Source organism: Lactuca sativa, chromosome 7 (assembly GCF_002870075.4).
Source record: "Lactuca sativa cultivar Salinas chromosome 7, Lsat_Salinas_v11, whole genome shotgun sequence".
Lineage (NCBI taxonomy): Eukaryota > Viridiplantae > Streptophyta > Magnoliopsida > Asterales > Asteraceae > Lactuca > Lactuca sativa.
The window spans coordinates 72,922,452-72,944,286 of NC_056629.2; the positions used below are offsets into that span (position 1 = coordinate 72,922,452).

Here is a 21,835-nt window from a genome sequence, read left to right on the forward strand (position 1 = left end):
GCTTCTTCCACACCATGATCTTGGCACTTCCTCTGTCACAGTCATCATGGTTCTCTTGTGCTCAGATGATCGATGAAGTGTTATCCACATTACAACCTGCTATAGTGAAGATACTCTCCAGCAAGAAGGTCATCCCGACAGCGGCCCTGCTTCCTATGATCCCACAACACCTCTGTTTCCTGGCTCTCGGAAACTGTCCTGCTGCGTAACCTTACCTGTAGCCTCGCCACGTACTCCACGACATCTCTGTTTCCTGGCTTTCGGAAATGGTCTTGCTATGCAACCCCATCCTATAGCCTCACTGCCTACCCCTCAACAATTCTGTTGTCTAGCTATCGACAATAGCCTTACTACGTGACCCTCGCTAGCAACCTAGTCGCCCAGCTCTCGGAATCTATTACTCGCCTCCTCTAAGGAAAAGGGGGGGGGGGGGGGGGGGATAGGGTCGGTACGCCGCAATGAAGACTATGTAGATGGTTACTGGTGACATCCCATCTCACATGGCTACCACAACAATCACGTCGGATAACAGTCTCAGGGACTGAATGGCAGGCTTACACTTCTTAGCTACCCCGGTCCGACATTCCACGACATCAGTATTGTGTAACACTCTTTAGCAGCCTCGGTCCGCATGATCGCAGCAACAATTACGTTGTATCTCACCGACCGGTTCACACTCCTCTCAATGAAGGAGTATCAAGTCAGCTCAAGCAGTGTTTGGCTCATCGCACAACCCCACGGCTCTCGTGGGCAAGGTTCGGTCATTTTCTCTTTATTATCTATTATATTGGTGCTTTATCTAGTCCGATTCGATTGTCAGCAACCCAACCGCATCAGACTAGGGGGACTTGACGACGCACAGTTTATATGACTAAATCCAGTCCGATGTCATTGGTCGCGTACCAATACCGTCAGACTGGGGGGACTTCATGAGATATGGTCCATTAGCACGGCCCAGACTGCTCTAGCGTGCCAGCCTAGCCTGGCGCGCTCCCGCCATTCTTGCTTGGCATTCTCCTGCCAACCTTGTTGGGGACTCCCTTTCCGGCCTCGCTGAGGACTCTCATGTTGGTTTATATGACTAGTTCCAGTCCGATGTCATTGGCCGCATACCAATAACACCAGACTGGGGGGACATGATGAGGAATGGTCCACTAGCGTGGTCTAGAGTTCTCTGGCACGCCAGCTTGGCCTGGCGTGCCCCTGCCACCCCTGCCTGGCGTTCCCTTGCCAGCCCCTGCTGGGGACTCCCTTGCCAGCCCTTGATGGGGACTCCCTTGCCAGCCCTGCTGGGGACTCTCCTGCCGGATCGGCCAGGCGCTCCCCCGCCTGGCACTCCCTTGTCATCCTCTCCTGGTGCGCGCCCGCCAGCCCCGCCCGACGCCTCCGGGCAGCCTTGCCCAACTCCTTGCTAGTTGGGCCTGAATGGGGCTTGGCCCAAGGCCTGACCTAATTGTCCCCTATATAATTAATAGTACCTCCTCCATGGAGAGGGAGCTTCCCCTAGACTCTTCCCCCATGGCTCAGCCGCCACTATACTCCGGCCGGGTGGCTCAGCCGCCACCCGCCGCCACCATACACCACCACTAGCACCAAGATGGTTCTCTCCAGCTATGGAGGACCATCTCAGATCTTCTAGCTGATCTAACTTGACCGTCGGAGCCCGCTCCCGGGGCACAGTCCCTGGGGCGACTCTAACGTGTCTCTTTGATTGTTGATGTCAGATCTCCGCCGCATCAGAAGACCAGAAGACTCGCCGGAGGCTGATGTTCCATCAGCTTGCATATAAAGAACGTAAAAAACGGAGCTCGTATGTGGAAGTTATGGATTTTAGAAGGTTTGGGTGCAATTTCTGAGAAATTCGCATGGATTGGAGCCGGCCACGTCACCCTCGCGAGATCACGACTCGTGTCCGACACGCGTCACAGTCCAATTCGCCTAGTGCTTCGGTCCAATGTGCGTCCGACGCGCCTCACCCAGTGTCACACTTCCGAGCCTTGCACATGGCCCCTCGCATGCGCGTCACCTGCCCTTCGCGTGTCCGAAGCTCGCACAAGCTATGTCTCCCCTCTATGTCCGAGCCTCGCAGCTGCTACGTGGAGTCTTCTCAGCCGTTCAAACTTCAGTCTCGCAGCATATAAATAGGGGGCTGCGAGATCTCCCGACTAGAATTAGAAAAACGTCATTTTTCACCCCTAAACTTATATTTTGACTATTTTGACTTCCCCCGAAGCCCCGGTATCATCTCCAACACCCGAAACACGTCCCGAAGTGCCCGAAGACCCGGAAAATTTTATCTTTTCGGTTTTGAAGCTCCGACTCTCGCAGATCCCGGTTTCTCAATAAAACTCCCGGTTTTATCAGAAACGATCATTTTAAGAAACGAAGTGCTGCCCGATTATCATCAAATCAAGTGAGTGTATAGTCACTTTCATCTTACACATAGATATGAAGTATTTTATATAAATATATGCTATGTGTATATATATTGATTGTTTGTTTGAGATGGTTGTTGCATGAATGTTTATACAAGTTTTAAAATGATTTAAACCGTATATATATATATATATATATATATATATATATATATATATATATATATATATATATATATATATATATATTATCTACAAATATGTTGGGTATAACATGGGTAGATGAAATAGTTGGTGTGTGATAAATTGATGAGAGGCCTCGATGTTGTTGTTGTTCAAGTCATCTAGCGGAGTATGGATGACAACCACAGACTCTTCTAGACAGTCCAGTGGAACGCTAGCAGGCTCGCAACCTGTAGGTGTTTGTGGGCTTGATGTTCACCGGTGTACTCCATCCCCTCATGGTTGCCTTACAGACATATATGGTTGAGGAATCCCCTTAGCAGTAAAGTCCATCTCGATGAAAAAATCCTTAGACTAGGTCCCTTGTATAGGTGTTTAGGGACGTAAAGTGAGGATAACGCGAATGGGTAATCAGGGTTATTGTTGGTTTGATAAAATTAATAAATTTATTGTTGATCGATGAAATTAATAAATTTATTATTATTTGTGGGTTGAAAACCCTAGATGCTCGTCGGGCTCCCAAGCCTGACCCACTCAGTTTTATGTATTACAGGTAGTTGCGCTCGAGCAGAGTTGTGATGTGTTGGGATGAGGGATTACGAATATGGGCCTGTAGATATGAAATAATGTAGTAAGGCTTATATTGTATTGTTTATACTTATGTACTGTATCGAACATGACATCCCGGGTCTTTTAATGAAATACATTTCTAAGGAAATGCTTTTGGTAAATCTTTATCATATTATTGTTTTGGGAAAAATTCCGAAACTCTTTTATTAAAAGGTTACTCTGATTTTGAAATAAAGTATAAACAAAACCGGTCTTTTCTGGCCGTGAAAATGAGGATGTCACAGTTGGTATCGGAGCATTAGTTTTAGCGATCTAGGAATTTGTAGGATTTCTAGACTTAAACTTAGAATGCTAAGTGATGACTGTGAGATGAGTGTCTACCTTATTTAAGACACGAGTGCTAGTATATTTTAGGAAAGTTGCCTAAAATGCTTTTATGTGGTAAATGCTATATGTTTACTGTATATGCCATTAATTGTTCGGATCTATGGTATGTTGCCGACCGGATCTGGAAACACTATGTGTGTAGGATTCTAAGTGTATGACTACGATATTAGAACTAGCATGTAAACGTTTCAAAGTCTATAATGAATAAAGATCTAAATTCGCCCTATTCGGTGTATAGATCAAGATGGCAAGAACCCGCAGTGGAGCTGGGAATGCAAATGGGAATAGGAATCAACTCCCAGTACTTGAGCAAGTACCTGTTGCAGGAGCTGCACCTGAGCCAATGACGATGGCAGGAGTACAAGCGATGATACAGATGATGTTGGATCGCCAAATGGAGGAAACAAAGCGATTACTGCAACAGAATAGGGAAGAAACTACGATACCAGTTGAACAGCCCGAATTGAATGAAGGGCAATCAAAAGGAGGGAACTACAGTGGGACTGTTGGTCAAGCCAACCCACCGATAGTTAGACGAAACAATCAGGATGGAGGAGGTGATGGACGTGGATGCAAATATAAAGATTTCATGGCATCCAAACCACCGTGTCTATCCGGAAGTCCGACACCGGTGGAAGTTATAAATTGGATCTCCGAAATGGAGACAATGTTTGTAAGTTGTGAGTGCAGCAACAAACAGAAGACCGCACTTGCAATTCCTCTGTTAAAATTTGGTTTATTGAGCTGGTGGAAGTTACTAGCTGATTCGATGCCTAAGGGAGAAACTAGCAAGATGTCTTGCAAAGACTATGTGGTACAACTGAAATTGCAATACTGCTCTGAGCAGGATCTTCTGGAAATCAATAACGAGTTTCAGAATTTGAAGAAAGGAAAATTGAGTGTTACTGAATACGCTGCTAGTTTCACTGAAAAGATGAAGCTTATTCCATACTTAGTTCTAACTGAACTCTCTAAGGTCAATAAGTTTGCACATGGTTTACCAGCGGATTTTGGTCCAATGGTTAAGCAAGCAACCACATTGAAAGCCGCCATCTGGGCTGCTAAGAATGTTGAGACCCAGATCAGGGAGAAGGGTCTGGAGAGGACAGATGTTGGTGAGAAGAGGAAGTTTGAGGGACCTTCAAGGCCCAACAAGAAAAGTAAATTCTCGAAGTCTGGTTCGAGAGGAGGAGGAGGAGAAGCAAAATGGTGCGACAAGTGTAAGACGAAGCATGCTGGGAAATGTGGCGAAGAGGTTACATGTTTTAAATGTGGAAAGCTTGGTTATTATGCCAATGAATGCACCCTCATCAAGAAAGTTTGCTATGGGTGTGGTAAGGAAGGGCACATCTCAAGGGACTGCCCAAAGAAGAAAGAGGAAGCAAGGCCCAATCTCCCACCAAAGCCAAAAGCCAGAGCCTTTCAAATGACACTTGAAGCTGCAAAGGAGGAAGTGGATGTCGCTTCAGGTACTTTTCTCGTAAACGAATTGCCTACCCGAATTTTGTTTTGTTCTGGATCCAACTACTCCTTTATTTCGCATGAATTTGGTAGAAAACTAGCTTTACCTGTTGATAGACTAGATAATGCTTTAATAGTCGAGGTTTCTAGTGGCAAGTTTATACCTGTTAGCTATCGCATGAAAAACATCTTTTTAGACTTGAATGGGAATAAGTTCCACGAGGAATTATTGCCTATTGAGTTAAATGGTTTCGACATTGTGCTGGGAATGGATTGGCTTAGCGCCAATGATGCCGAAATATTGTGTAGGAAGAAGATAGTAAAAGTAAACTCACCAGGGAAAGAGTCATTTATGGTGTATGGGGACAAACGCCGAGTGAGTTCTGGAACCATCTCCACAATGAAAGCCAGAAAGTGTTTGGCCAAGGGATGTACATCATATCTAGCATTTGTGATTGATGCTAAAAAGGAAAAGAAGGAGGTGCAGAAGATACCAGTGGTGTGTGACTTTCCGGAAGTCTTTCCCGAAGATCTTCCCGGATTACCCCCTGATAGTCAAGTAGAGTTTAGAATAGACTTGTTACCAATAACAACACCAATAGCAAAATCACCATACCGATTAGCACCAACGGAGATAAAGGAGCTTATGACACAGCTTCAGGAGTTATTGGACAAAGGTTTCATTAGACCTAGTTCATCGCCCTGGAGAGCTCCGGTGTTATTCGTAAAGAAGAAGGATGGGAGCATGAGAATGTGCACTGATTATAGAGAGCTGAACAAAGTGACGATAAACAACAAGTACCCGTTGCCGAGGATCGATGACCTGTTCGACCAGTTACAGGGTTCGAGCTATTTCTCGAAGATCGATCTTAGGTCGGGATACCATCAACTAAAGGTGAGAGAGCAGGATATCGAAAAGACTGCGTTTAGAACAAGATATGGACACTATGAATTTTTGGTTATGTCGTTCGGACTAACCAATTGTTGGATAAGGTGTCTAAGTCCATAACTCATTTGGTATATACTTGACCCGACCCGGCATGGTCCATTTGGGTTGCACTTCACCCGAACTATTTATGGATAATTTGATGAGAGTTATACACATATGTTTATTAATATATTGTAAGTTATAATATATTAATATGAAGTTATTTAATTAGTCTTAGTCTTAAATTAATTATGAATTAATTTAGAGATTAAAAGGAAGACTAATTAGATTGTGGGCTATTGGTTTTATATGGTGTGGGCTAACACTCATTTGTTAATGGGCTAGGCTTATATAGAAGTCCATGGATGATCCATGGAGCTTTTAACCCATGGATCCTTGGAAAAGGAAAGGTCATGGGTTATTAGGGTTTCACCCTAACCATGCACACTATACAAGCATGCTTATGTTGCATGAAATGACAACTAGAAGTGTGTGTGATTGTGTGTGGCCGAAAATTACAAGTGTGTATACACTCTCTCAAAGTTTTCCAAGTGTTTGTGGTGATTTGTGATTTCCATTTGAGGCATTCACACTATTGGTGCTTGGCTCTCAAACACCAAGGAATCAATCTCATCAAAAGGTATGTAATCTTATCTAATTCTTTTATGTTTAAAAGTACCCCATGCCATGTTAGATAGGTTATGAACCTTGGAAAATTATTATTTTGCATGTATTTAGACAAACATAGATCCAAGGTTTATTAGGGTTGCATGCACATTTAGGAAGTGTTAGATTGCTCAAAACCCAACACCAATGCCCCAGCAGCTTTAATGGATTTAATGAATAGGGTTTGTAAACCATTCCTAGATAAATCCGTGATAGTATTCATAGACGACATCTTGATTTATTCGAAAAGCAAGCAGGAGCATGAAAATCATCTGCGTGAAGTGCTAGAAGTCCTAAAAAAGGAGAAGTTGTATGCAAAGTTCTCCAAATGTGAATTTTGGATTCAAGAAGTCCAATTTTTAGGTCATGTGGTTAACCAAGAAGGAATAATGGTTGACCCAGCAAAGATTGAAGCTGTGATGAAGTGGGAACAACCAAAAAGCCCTATGGAGATTCGAAGCTTTTTAGGATTAGCTGGATATTATAGAAGGTTTATCCAAGACTTTTCTTCGATAGCTGCTCCATTGACAGCTTTGACCCACAAAGGAGCTACTTATAAGTGAAAAGCATAAGGAAGCCTTTGAAAAGTTAAAGAAGAATTATGTGAAGCACCAATTCTTTCTTTACCAGAAGGAGTTGAAGACTTCGCAGTTTATAGTGATGCATCTGGAGTTGGGTTAGGTTGTGTTCTGACCCAGCGGGATAAGTTGATAGCATATGCATCAAGACAACTGAAAGAGCACGAAAATAACTACCCCACTCACGATTTGGAGTTGGCAGCGGTATTTTTCGCTCTAAAGATATGGAGGCATTACCTCTACGGCACGAAGTGCAAGTTGTTCACTGATCATAAGAGTCTCCAGTATCTCTTTAATCAGAAAGAACTGAACATGAGGCAACGACGCTGGCTAGAGTTACTCAAGGACTACGACTGTGAGATACTCTACCACCCTGGTAAAGAAAATGTTGTTGCTGATGCTCTCAGTCGGAAAGTCAACCTTGAAAAGAAAAGGCCAAGAGCGTTGAGAATTGAATTTGTCTCAACAATTGTGGAGAATATAAAGAAAGCTCAGGAAGAAGCTTCGGGGAAGAATGACCGAAAGGGAGAATGTTTGGGCAAAATGTTAGTTTTTGGTATAAACAGTCAAGGAATGAAGGTATTCCAAGATCAAATTTGGGTACCTAACACAGGAGGAATAAGAGATCTTCTTATGGAAGAAGCTCACAAGACCATGTACTCGATTCATCCCGGTAGCTAGGGATCTGAAACCCTACTATTGGTGGCCGACGATGAAGCTCGATGTTGCAAAGTATGTGGCCGAGTGTGTGACATGTGCGAGAGTTAAAGCACAACATCAGAAACAGTATGGGAGTTTAGAACCTTTACATGTACCCATGGGTAAATGGGAAGACATCACCATGGATTTTGTGACTAAACTACCCAGAACGAAGAATGGTCACGCCATGATTTGGGTGGTCGTTGATCGGTTTACGAAAAGTGCACACTTCATAGCAGCCAATGAGAAATGGTCTATGGATAAACTTGCTAATGCTTACGTGAAGGAGATAGTAAGACTTCACGGTGTGCCTTTAACTATTGTATCGGATCGTGATAGTCGTTTCACGTCGAGGTTTTGGAAAAATCTACAAGAAGAGTTGGGTACGAAATTGTGTATAAGTATAGCGTACCATCCGCAAACCGATGGTCAGAGCGAACGAACGATTCAAACACTGGAGGATATGCTGAGAGCATGTACCCTGGAATTCCAAGGTAACTGGGATGAACATTTACCTTTGGTAGAATTTTCCTACAATAATAGTTTCCACTCGAGCATCAAGATGGCACCTTATCACGCTTTGTATGGACAGAAATGTCGAACGCCGTCATGTTGGCTTGAAGCTGGAGAAAAGCAGTTTATGGGACCTGAGATAGTCCATCAGACTGCTGAAAAGTTGAAAGTGATTAGGGAAAGGATGTTAGCAGCTCAGGATCATCAAAAGAGCTATGCTTACAAGAAAAGAAAACCGAAAACATTCGAAGTTGGTGATTCGGTTTTGCTTAAAGTCTCGCTATGGAAGGGACTTGTAAGATTTGGTAAAAGGGGAAAGTTGAGTCCAAGGTTTATTGGACCGTTTAAAGTTCTTCAGAGAATTGGGAATCAAGCTTACAAGCTAGAACTACCAGAAGAACTAGATGGTATTCATAACACTTTCCATGTGTGTTATTTGAGGAAGTTCACGGGAGATGTTACCGACATAATTCCAATTTCTGAGTTAAGGCTGGATGAAAGCAAGAGGCTGATCGAAGAACCAGAGGCAATTGTTGACCTTAAGACTAAAAAGTTGCGACGTAAGATGGTCGATTTAGTGCTTGTGCAATGGAAACATACGAATGGGCCAAATCTCACCTGGAAACGGAGAGTGACATGATGAATCGCTACCCGCATTTGTTTGCTGATGTGTGATTCCGGGGAAGGAATCATCCTAAGGGGGAGAGAATTGTAACGCCCGTGTTTCTGGGCTAAAAGCATTAATAATGGTGAAATAGTCTAGGTCAACCTTTGTAACTCATTTTGAAGTAATAAAGAGGAATTATGTGAATATTATGTGAATTATGTGCTTATTTGTTTAATTATTATGATTTAATTAATTAATAATAAAAATAAGCGTTGAAAATAAATATTAGAAAAAGCCGATATCTTTTAAGAAAATTGTAGTGGTCGAAACAAGGATTTCGGAGATATAAAGAACGCCGAAATCCGAGTTATAACGAAGAAGTTATGACCTGTCGAAGTTTTGCGACGGAACCGGCACGACACCGGGAAGCGTAAAAAGTGAATTTACGATAAATTACTTTTTAGCCTTAGAAATCTAAACGAAAGTCGTAGTGTTCGTTAAATCGAGAGCGTACATAAAAAGAACGCCCAAATCTGACTTCGTATGAGGAAGTTATGATTTTTCTAAGTTTTAGCTTAACAGTAGACAACTAAAAACTCGAATTTTAGATCGAATGATTTTTAGCCAACACAACCTAAACGAGAATCGAAGGTCTCATCAATAGTAGTACAACGGTAAAAAGACTGACGAAAACGGGCGTCGGATGAAGAAGTTATGAATTTTTAACGGATTTTCCTGTCCTAGTCTGTTAAAAATAATAATATAAAAATTAAAGTCAAAATTAGCCGATGAAGTCTAAACGAAAGTTGTAGAACATAATTTTACCTACCCGTGCATATAAAGAACGTCAAAAACGGAGCTCGTATGCGAAAGTTATGGATTTTAGAAGGTTTGGGTGCAATTTCCGAGAAATTCGCATGGATTGGAGACGGCCACGTCACCCTCGCGAGATCACGCCTCGTGTCCGACACACGTCGCAGTCCAATTCGCCCAGAGTTTTGGTCCAATGCGCATCCGACGAGCCTCTCCAAGTGTCACACTTTCGAGCCTCGCACCTGGCCCCTCGCACGCGCGCCACCTGCCCTTCGCGTGTCCGAAACTCACACGAGCCACGTCTACCCTCTGTGTCCGAGCGTCGCATCTGCTACGTGGAGTCTTCTCAGCCATTCAAACTTCGGTCTCGAACCCTATAAATAGGGGGCTACGAGATCTCCCGGCTAGAATTAGAAAAATGTCATTTTCACCCCTAAACTTATATTTTGACTATTTTGACTTCCCCCGAAGCCCTGTATCATTTCCAACACCCGAAACACGTCCCGAAGTGCCCGAAGACCCGAAATTTTTTATCTTTTCGGTTTTGAAGCTCCGACTCTCGCAGAGCCCGATTTCTCAATAAAACTCCCGGTTTTACCAGAAACGATCATTTTAAGAAACGAAGTGCTGCCCGATTATCATCAAATCAAGTGAGTGTATAGTCACTTTCATCTTACACATAGATATGAAGTATTTTATATAAATACGTGCTATGTGTATATATATTGATTGTTTATTTGAGATGGTTGTTGCATATATATATATATATATATATATATATATATATATATATATATAATCTACAAATATGTTAGGTATAACATTGATAGATGAAACAGTTGGTGTATGATAAATTGATGAGAGGCCTCGATGTTGTTGTTGTTCAACTCATCTAGCGGAGTATGGATGACGACCACGGACTCTTTTAGACAGTCCAGTGGAACGCTAACAGGCTCGCAACCTGTAGGTGTTTGTGGGCTTGATGTTCACCGGTGTACTCTATCCCCCTCATGGTTGCCTTACGGACATATATGGTTGAGGAATCCCCTTAGCAGTAAAGTCCATCCCGATGATAAAATCCTTAGACTAGGTCCCTTGTATAGGTGTTTAGGGACGTAAAGTGAGGATAACAGGAATGGGTAATCAAGGTTATTGTTGGTTTGATGAAATTAATAAATTTATTCTTGATCGATGAAATTAATAAATTTATTATTATTTGTGGGTTGAAAACCCTAGATGCTTGTCGGGCTCCCAAGCCTGACCCACTCAGTTTTATGTATTACAGGTAGTGGCGCTCGAGCATAGTTGTGATGTGTTGGGATGAGGGATTACGGATATATGCCTGTAGATATGAAATAATGTAGTAAGGCTTATATTGTATTGTTTATACTTATGTACTGTATTGAACATGACATCCCGAGTCTTTTAATGAAATACATTTATAAGGAAATGCTTTTGATAAATCTTTATCATATTATTGTTGTGGGACAAATTCCGCAACTCTTTTATTAAAAGGTTACTCTGATTTTGAAATAAAGTATAAACAAAACCGGTCTTTTCTGTCCGTGAAAATGAGGATGTCACAACAACCCCCATTTGACCATCGTCGTCCAGGATTGCATTGCATCTACTCTGCCTCACATCCCTAACTATGCATATCGATGTGTCTTTGTATGTATACAACCCTAAACCCCTAACTCTGCGAGATTGACGTAGGTTTGATTTCACTGCTTCAAGATGATGGATTGAAAGGAAAAAGGAACGAGTGAAAGGGAAAGAAAGAAGGAGATGATGGGTGCCGCTGATGTTTGGTGATTCTAGTGTTGACCGATGTAAGAAGGTAGATTCTAATGATTGGTGATGGCAAGATGATGGTTGTTGTATGGTAATGTAATTTAGTGGTGTGTGGTGGTTGACGTCTGTTTTGATCATGGTCCCTCTTTTTCTCTTTTTCAATTCAACATTTGTAGTAAAAAGCTCAAGATCAGAGGAATTTCCCTCCCAAATGCAGTAATGATGCTTCATGGTTGTTCTTGTTCTTAAAATTGTTGTTCTTTATGGTGGCTAAGTAGTTGCATTTGAAACCTGACTTTAATTACAATTGTTGATGTTAGCTTGAAATCTGGTGTTTTTATTTAGAAATAGCATCGTACCAATGGCGGAGAACGACGGTGGCAACCGGTGGTGCTCGCTTCGGCGACTCCCGCTGCTTCTGTTCATTTCTTCCGGTGAGGTCGACGCGTGAGACACGATGGGAGGAAGAAGTAAGGGTCGGGGATGTTTGGAGGATCTTTGGGGTTGCTGTACTCGAAAAAATAAACACGGTGGTGGTAGGTTTTTACCATGGCAGCGTGGAGTGGCAGAGGGAGCTGCTCCGGTGGCCGGCAACGGTGGTTCTTGGTTGTAAGTGAAGAAGAAGGAAGGGAAATTTTGTTCCGGTGAGGTATGAGAGAGAGAGAGAGAGAGAGAGAGAGAGAGAGAGAGAGAGAGAGAAAAGTGGGCCCTTTTATTATTAAAATAAATAAATAGATATTATATTTAAGAAAAATCAAAGAAAAATAAAAAATAAATACTCCAAGGGCATTACTGTCATTTCAGTTTATTGAGGGACCAAAACTACATTTAAACTACCTTAAAATGACCATTAATCCAAAAAAATCAAGATTTGGATTAAAACCCCCAAAAAACTGTATACCACAGCGAAAGATGTTCCATTTAATGTTACAACATTAAATGTTCAAAAATAACCCTTTTGTGACAATTTAATGTTACAACATTCCATTTAAAATGTTCAAAAATAACCCTTTTTCCAAATGGTTAACACATCCGGACAAAACTTTGAAATAAATAGATTAACCCCTCATATGAAAATAGTTTACTCCTTGGCTTGTTTTCTTACCAAGGTAAACAGCGAAAGAAATATATATATATATATATATATATATATATATATATATATATATATATATATATATATATATATATATATATATATATGACAAAACTGCAAATTTGGTCCTTGTGGTTTGGAAAAAACTTTGGATGGGGTTCAAAATGTTTTCAGCTTGCACAGAAGGTCCAAAATCAAAGTTTTTCTATGTTTTGGTCCAGAAAAATTTGAAATTACCGATTTAACCTTTTAATTTCATATTTGTATTTTATTTTCTTATTTAATTTAATAATTTATGAAATAAAATAAAAAAACAAAAAAGATAGACACCCACTCCACCCCTACCGGTACCCTCTCTCTCTATCTCTCTCTCTCTCTCTCTCTCTCTCTCTCTCTTTCTCTCTCTCTCTCTCTCTCTCTCTTTACAAAACCCATCTTCATAATTCTTATTTTTAGAAAAATTGCATATCACCATTACCATCTAAACAATATGAAGATCTGTGAACCAAATGAAGATGAAGAAATCAGGGGAAAGATGAAGATGAAGATCTTGTGTTCATCTAATAGCTAATACACAAATCCAGAATTCAGGGGATAGAAATTGATTTCTTGCCTTCAAACATGAACATGCACATACACTCCAGAAATCAAGAACCCTTTCAAATTCTCTCAAAATTTCATCTGTTTCTTTGATCTCTCTTCCAATAGGATCAAAAATATATTCTGGAAGAGCAATAGATGATACAAAAATCATAAGCACCCATCTTGGGTTTACTCTGTGATTGAACAATAGGAGGGAACTCACACACATTGTGTGTCTGTATCTGTGTGTGTGATAAAGATAACAAAAATATGAATGATAGGATACTTCTCATCAATTGCTAACCAAATCGATTTCCTAAAATTGATATTTGTTTGGATCGATCATCAGGAGGTTGAGCAAAGGGGATAAGTCATTCCAAGATTTGGGTTTATTCCACCATTCTAAGAACTCATACAGAGGGTCGATGATGGTTTCGTTGGGGTTGTTGACAGAGAAATCATGGAGATTGGGTTTCTATTTATGGCCTCAGGCGTTGTGAAGGATGCAGTCGAATGTAGCTTAATATGTGGATGATTCTGAAATGTCGATTGGGTGGTTGAGGATGATGATTTACAGATGACCGTGGTTGTGAAGAAGATGAGATAGAGAAGAAGATCTGAGTATTGTGTTAGGAGAAAAAGTTGTATGTGTGTGTGAGAGAGAGGAGATGGGATGTTATTTTTTATTTTTTAAAATAAAAAGTATTAAAATACATAAAAAAAAGAAATTAAAAGGGCAAAACTGTCATTTCAGGTGTTCCAAGGACCAAAACCACAAAAAAAGTTTTGATTTTGGACCTCCATGCAAGTCGAAACCTTTTTGGACCCTATCCAAAGTTTTTTACAAACCACAAGGACCAAATTTGCAGCTTTGTCTATATATATATATATATATATATATATATATATATATATATATATATATATATATATATATATATATATATATATATATATATATATATATATATATATATATATATATATATATATATATATTCCCTTTTCCTATTCAAAACTTTGATTTCAGAATAATTGTTTCAACCCCAACTAGAAAATAGTTTGCAAACTTAGTCCCAATATCAAACTTTGATTTAAGTTATTCAAAACAACCCCTTCCGTTAGAAATAAATTTGCAAACTAGTTCCAAATCATCAAAATTAATTTCCATTTAATCAAAATCAGCCCCTATAGTTAATTAAATTATAAAACCACATCCTATACTTATTAAATAATACCTTTTTGGTTATTAGGTAACAAAAATAGTCCCAATGATTTATTTTGAACGCAAAGGGAGTCACGTAGTGGTTTCTCGCATCACGCTACACCTCAACGAACTTAATTTCCAAATTCATGCTACAAAAGTGGGTGCTTATGGCCCATTTTTAACATTTTTATTATTTTGGGTGAGAATACATATGAAAAATGTATATCTATTATGAAAAATGCATGTTGAACTCATACTTAGCTTAAACCGATATTTTGTTAAAATAATATATCATGGCTAGTTTTTATCATAAAATATATATGCCATAGTGGTTTCAAACATGTTATAACTAGAAAAGATAACTTATATGATGCATGTTATAAATTATAAATAATAAGAATATTATGATTTTACGAAGTAATGCGTATCAAAAAAAAAAATATGGGTAACGTATGTTAAATAGATATGTATAAATTATAACACTTATATCTTGGAATTTTTTATGCACTTGAGGAACTTACTATATATTTAAGCGAGTAATATACACTTTTACAAATATATCGAATTTATTTGGCTTTTATAGAACAACTATATCGTATACATTAGTTATTGACTTTTATAGTGAGACACTATTCGGTACCTAAGTTTGAGTACTTAGTATACCCTCTCGGCTATAACCATTAATCCTTGGAACAAGATACGTATGTATAGATCTATACGGGTTGACACCCTCACATGTGGTTGCTAGCTATAACCATAACATATCAATTAAAGCGGGTGATAATTATCTTTTTTCATTAATCCACAACGTCCAATGAAGCGTCGCAAGAGGTTATATCTAGTCATATAGCTCAGTTATAGGACTCACTATAAGCATTAATCGGATCATTTTTCTAGAAACCACAAATTCGGTTTCTCTAATTATTAAACATTTTAAGTATATATTTACTTATGATTTATCTATGTATCAAACATTTTAAGTATGAAATTACTTACGATTTCTCTCTTTATCAAACATTTCAAGTATGAATTTACTTTTAATTTATCTCTTTATCAAACATGGTTTTAATTATAAGGGAAATGCTTTTTAGACTTTTTAAAAATATTACTACGATTAGCAGAAAACATGTAATTCTCACCAACCTTTGTGTTTACTCTCAAACGACATGTATTCCCGGGAGATCATTAAACCTACTTTTAGTAGAATTTATGTTCATGGATTTCTGGCAACCTAGTTTTATCTAGCTTTTGTTATATCGGCCTACTTATTAAGACAAATTGATGAACTTGATATCATTATTTGTATGAACCTTGTATTCAAACCTTAAAGTGGAATGTTACTAATGTGTTCTTATTGTTGTAACTTGTGATGTATATTCAATTTTTTATGATCCATGAACGAAGTTGCACAACTCGACATATTCTATCGCCTCGGCCACTAGTGTGACACTTATTCATGAAGTTGCTCATTTTTGGATATTGAAGTCGGGTCATCCATTCCAACTTTGAATTGGGGGGGGGGGGGGGGGGGGGGGTGTTAGGGTGAAAAGCTCTTCATTGGATAATGTCTTGGCTTACCCTTTGTGATATGGGTTTTCTTTTTGGGTAGAGCTTGCCTATATATATACTTGTATAGTTTTCATGTATAGGTTTAAGAGAGTTTCCATTGTATAGATTTGTAGAGTAATTATATATATATATATATATATATATATATATATATATATATATATATATATAGAGAGAGAGAGAGAGAGAGAGAGAGAGAGAGAGAGAGAGTAATATAGTAAGCTAACATATGCTTCTATATTTTTTTTACTTTCTCAAATATCTATACAAGTTTGTGCTTAAACTTTAGATCAGGTCTTATCGATTACGCATTAATTCTTCAATTTAGTATTTGTCATCTTCATTGGGATCCTACAACAAAGTTTTACCCAAAGATACATAATTGATTATGAAGTAACGTACTCTCCTATGGTTGATGCAATTACATTATATAATTTAAGAAATATGCAACACATGCAAAATTGGAGATGCAGTTACCGTCTATTTATATAGTTCACATAAGAATGATATTTATATGAAAATCACAAAAGTATTTAAGGTTCCAGAAGCATAAACTTCTAATTCTTGAAAAGTATATTCGGTAAAAGTCAATAAATTTTTGTATGGATTGATCTAGCCTAATGTGGTTCAATTTCTGAAGTACATTCTTGTTGAAAGAAGGTTATAAAAATGATCTTACAACACCATGTGTATTCATAAAAAGATTCTAATCAAAATTTGTCATAATTACTATTTATGTAGATGATTTGAATATTATTGGAACTCCTAAAGAGTTGATGATCTTAATAAAACAAAATTTTATTTGGGCCTTCAAATTGAATACATAAAAAATTGATTTTTGATTCATCAATCCGATTATCTAGAAAACTTACTTAAAGGTTTTTTATAAATAATTCACGTGAATCGAGTAACCTCATGGTGGTAAGGCACCTGCATGCCAAAAAAAATGTTTTTGCCATTATGAATATTCTCAACAAACTAACAAACCAAAGGTAGTTAAAACAATTTACTAATAAAAAAGTTTTGATTTTATCAATAATATTTTAAGCAAAACAAACTATAAAGGTTCTCATTTTAGCAAATGTGGAAAAAAAAAAATCTAAAATATCAAAAATTAAAGTATGTATATAATACTAGAAACCACGTTGTTTGAAATTTATAATTATTTAAAATAATAATTTTTTATACCCAATATATGTTTTTATGTTTGCAAGTTGCAATATATATATATATATATATATATATATATATATATATATATATATATATATATATATATATATATATAGGTTCAGGTTCATTTGAGACCATTCTAATTTTGTGAGACCGTAAGACCAAATCTAAAAATAATTTTAAAATGCAAAATAAATGGAAAAATCCAAAAATTCTTTTTTTAAATGTTATTTTCGGAACTTTAATTAACTAAAAAAAATATAAAAAAATATAAAAAAAATAAAAAAAAATCCGTTTTTTTTTTGAAAAATACGTGAAATATTCTAAATAGAATATTTCACCGACATATTCTAAAAAATAATTTTAAAATGCAAAATAAATGGAAAAATCTAAAAATTCTTTTTTTAAATATTATTTTCGGAACTTGAATTAACTAAAAAAAATAAAAAAAAAATTCTATTTTTTTTGAAAAATACGTGAAATATTCTAAATAGAATATTACACTGTACATATTCTAAAAATAATTTTAAAATGCAAAATAAATGGAAAAATCAAAAAAATTCTTTTTTTAAATATTATTTTCGGAACATGAATTAACTAAAAAAAATAAAAAAAAAAATAAAAAATAAATAAACAAATGCGTCTCACGGTCTCACAAAATATAAGTGGTCTCAAATGAACCTAACCCTATATATATATATATATATATATATATATATATATATATATATATATATATATATATATATATATATATATATATATATATATATATATATATATATATATATATATAATAAACGGCATATACTTTATTATCATTATATGTCAATTGAGTCATATATCTATAAACCTCTCACCTATTCTCAAAAGCTTGTGCTTATTTATCACACTAAATCCTCTTTGATATCTTGTCAAATGTCAATGGAGGCAACCACCAAACCACCACAACCGTCACTCTCCTTACCATGGAAAACACGCATTCATCTTTCCTTTTTCTCCATCGTCACGGACGCATGTTGCCGGAAAAATTGCACTGTCAACCGTCGTCTTCTTAACCTACTCGACTTCCGGATTCCACCAACCTCAGAACCAGTCAACGGCGTAGCATCACACGACGTGGTTGTAGATGAGACTCGTAACCTCTGGTTCCGTGTCTACGTACCTACACAACACGCCGGTGAAGATCTCCCGGTGATCGTGTTCTTTCACGGAGGAGGATTCGCCTTTCTCTCCCCTGATGTCATGCCATACGATGCTGTGTGTCATCGATTCGCGAGAACAGTTCCGGCCATTGTTGTGTCTGTAAACTACCGGCTTACGCCTGAGCATCGGTATCCGGCGCAACATGATGACTGCTTCGATGTGCTTAAGTTTCTTGATGATGAAGAGAATAGGTCTAAATCTTTGCCGGAAAATGCGAATATGTTGCGTTGCTTTGTTGCCGGAGATAGCGCCGGTGGAAACTTAGCTCACCATGTAGCTCAACGAGCCTGTGAATTCAACTTCCGACGACTCAAGGTATATATCGATCATTAATGACTACAGCCACAACAAGTTTCTGTAATCATAATTATTGGTAACAAAGACTTGCATCATGTTTGAAGGTGATCGGAGTTGTAGCAATTCAACCATTCTTTGGCGGCGAGGAGGGGACGGATTCCGAGACCCGACTCGATGGAACACCGATTATTTCCAAAAAGCGAACAGATTGGTTTTGGAAGGCGTTTTTTCCAGAAGGAGAAGGGTTCAATCGAGACCACCCAATCAGCAACGTTAGCGGCCCAAACGCGGTGGACATATCAAAACTAGACTTTCCGGCGACTATGGTGGTGGTGGCGGGATTCGACGCCTTATATGACTGGCAAAAAAGGTACTATGAGTGGCTAAAAAAGTCAGGGAAAGAAGTTTATTTGTTTGAATATCCAAACATGTGTCATGCTTTCTATCTCTATCCTGAATTGCCTGAATCTGGACAAGTTCTTGCCCAAGTGAAAGATTTCGTTCACACGGTGTGGAGTAATGTTGCTACTTTGTAACAAATTAAAACATTGGTTAATAATTTCTTTTATTACGTATGCATTATTAGTTGTACCAAACTCGTATTATATTGAATGATTTTGGCCCGGTGGTTCATTGGTTGGTCTACAATTTTGCGTAATAAGATGAATGGGTATGTTCAGATGCAACCTATTCATAAAATGATGTCATATCAACGACATGTTAGTTTCATTATAAATTCACTACCAAGCCACTGTCCTCTCGAAAATATTACCATTTCACATCAATTATTTATTTATTTATTTATTTTGATATTATTAGATTAAATTAAAAAAATAATTATTAAACAAAAATAAACACATAAATATTAAATAAACACATTTTACATTAATTAATAAAACAAAATTTTAAAATCTAAATTACTTAAAAAACATAAACATTTAAAACCTAAATTACTAAAAAAAAACATAGAAACTATGACTTGAAAAACGTTAACATAGTCTGGATATATATATATATATATATATATATATATATATATATATATATATATATCATCAAGGTAATACCCATAATTATATTGATGTTCATTCACAACGAACGACATATTTGATACTTTACCCTACAAAATATCGTTAAATATTGGAGATGCTCACCGCGTCATACCAAAGAATGCATGCCAAAACCAAAGGGCATGTTAAACAACATCCTCTAGTATAATAGTCAGCACACCATGGTCACCTCGTGTGAATTGACATCGCCATGCATTGGGACAATTTGTCCACTCCTAATGTGTACAATCAATGCTGTCAAGCATTCCTGGAAAGCCATGTTTAGCTTCATGTGCGGCATACAACTGTTCGACATCATTTCTAGTTGGATGTCGCAAGTATATGTTACCATAAAGCTCTAAAACATACTCATAAAAAGATAAGCACATTCTCGACCAGTCCTCTCAGACATTTTCAAATACTCATTTGACGCGTCTACGACTATGCCGTATGCCAATTGTCTAAGAGTTGTTGTGTATTTTTGTATTGTACTAAAACCATGTTTTCCTCTAGCATCTCATCTCAATTGGAAAAACTCATAATTATTTTCCAAATCTCTAGCTATACGTAAAAATAAACTTCTACTAATACGCAATCGTTCTTCAAATTTTGATAGGTCGTACAAACTATCAGAGACAAAGTAATCACGTACCAAAAGTTCATGTTCCACGATACGATCCCAATTTATCGAAATTCTATGCTTCTTCTCAACATTTGAACTTTCGCCTCTTTGTCGCACCCTTTCGTGTGCTGCAGACAACAACATGTGCAACACCAAGTCGTCATCAGAGTCGGGTGAAGAAGAAATCGAACCAGTAAAATTATTCATATTTATGTTTAAAAGTGTGTTTGTTTAAATTTAGAGTGTATATATATATATATATATATATATATATATATATATATATATATATATATATATATTACTACTTTATAATGCATAAATAATTATGGAGTCCATCACTTTTAAGATCAAAGTCTTAAAAACAAGGAAAAGAAATATGAGCCATTCAATTAATTTTGAACGATATAGATTACAAAATTAGTGATCCATGTGAATGAGTATTAACCAATCAAAGTTAACAAATAAAAAATCTTTATATATATGTAACATTCATAAAAGTCATGCCAATTTAAAACTTTTTAAATCATTCAAAAACCAACAATTATTACAAATTTGTTTTCAAAATAGTTCCATCTCAGAATATCCCAGAAACAAAGTCATAAAATGCGAGGTGGTGCACGATCACGCCTTCACCTTGTCGTGATCATCCAAAGGACCTGTAACAAAATACAAAACTGTTAGCTTGAAGCTTTGTGAGTTCCCCCAAAATACCGATACATAACAAATAGCACATATACAAATAACATGTAATGGGTCCACAACTCTACAGACTGGATTACTCCTAAGCCCACAGTGTGAGTCTGACTTGCCTTTCAGGCCCACAGCTCACATCTGGCTTGCCCTCGAGCCCACATCATAAGTCTGGATTGCTCTCAAGCCCACAACTTATGATTGGCTTTCTCCCTCAGTCATTGGATTGCAATACAAATGATTAGCCCATAGTATGAGTCTGACATGACATGCCTGGCCCTCAGTTTGTATCTGGAATGCTTAGGAGTCCTCAGTATGAATCTGGCATGCCCTGCCCGACCCTCAGCTTATATCTGGCGTACTCCAGGGTTTGTTGGCTACCGCACAGAGTAGCACAACCTCAACCCATCCAACACAACATGTCGACATATAACAGCTAAAGGCACGTACAGATAACCAAATAGTAATGCATGTAGTCTTACAGATCTACCAAACTGACATACCAACTAACATGCATAACTATCTCATACTCAACATATCATCAACTACTAGGATATGAGATCTAATGGGCCGGCCTTGGTGCCTTCGACCCCTAAGTATAGTGAGGACAACTAACCTCGCAAGTAGCTCGGGATGATAAATGTCAAACTCCCCAAATACAACTCCAAACTCAATCACCTACATTTACTAATGATCCACTTGCATAAATCCCCAAATTACTAAAATACCCCCAGAAGTCAAACCAGTCACCCCTTGGTCAAGGTCAA

At 37.8% G+C, this 21,835-nt stretch overlaps 1 protein-coding gene across 1 annotated transcript; it reads left to right on the forward strand.

Annotated features, from left to right (window-relative positions):
• The first annotated feature begins 18,020 nt into the window (after nucleotides 1-18,020).
• Nucleotides 18,021-19,337, forward strand: LOC111881634 (probable carboxylesterase 18). Its single transcript, XM_023878037.3, has 2 exons — nucleotides 18,021-18,722; nucleotides 18,809-19,337. The coding sequence occupies exons 1-2, from the start codon at nucleotides 18,027-18,029 to the stop codon at nucleotides 19,238-19,240; spliced, it is 1,128 nt and encodes a 375-aa protein (XP_023733805.2). The 5' UTR covers nucleotides 18,021-18,026; the 3' UTR covers nucleotides 19,241-19,337.
• The last annotated feature ends 2,498 nt before the right edge of the window (nucleotides 19,338-21,835 follow it).

Excerpts from the sequence above, each read along its gene's own strand:
- LOC111881634 (XM_023878037.3), top strand. The coding sequence starts at position 18,027 with ATGTCAATTGAGTCATATATCTATAAACCTCTCACCTATTCTCAAAAG. Across the intron at positions 18,723-18,808 it reads TCAACTTCCGACGACTCAAG|GTGATCGGAGTTGTAGCAAT; the intron begins GTATATATCGAT and ends TCATGTTTGAAG.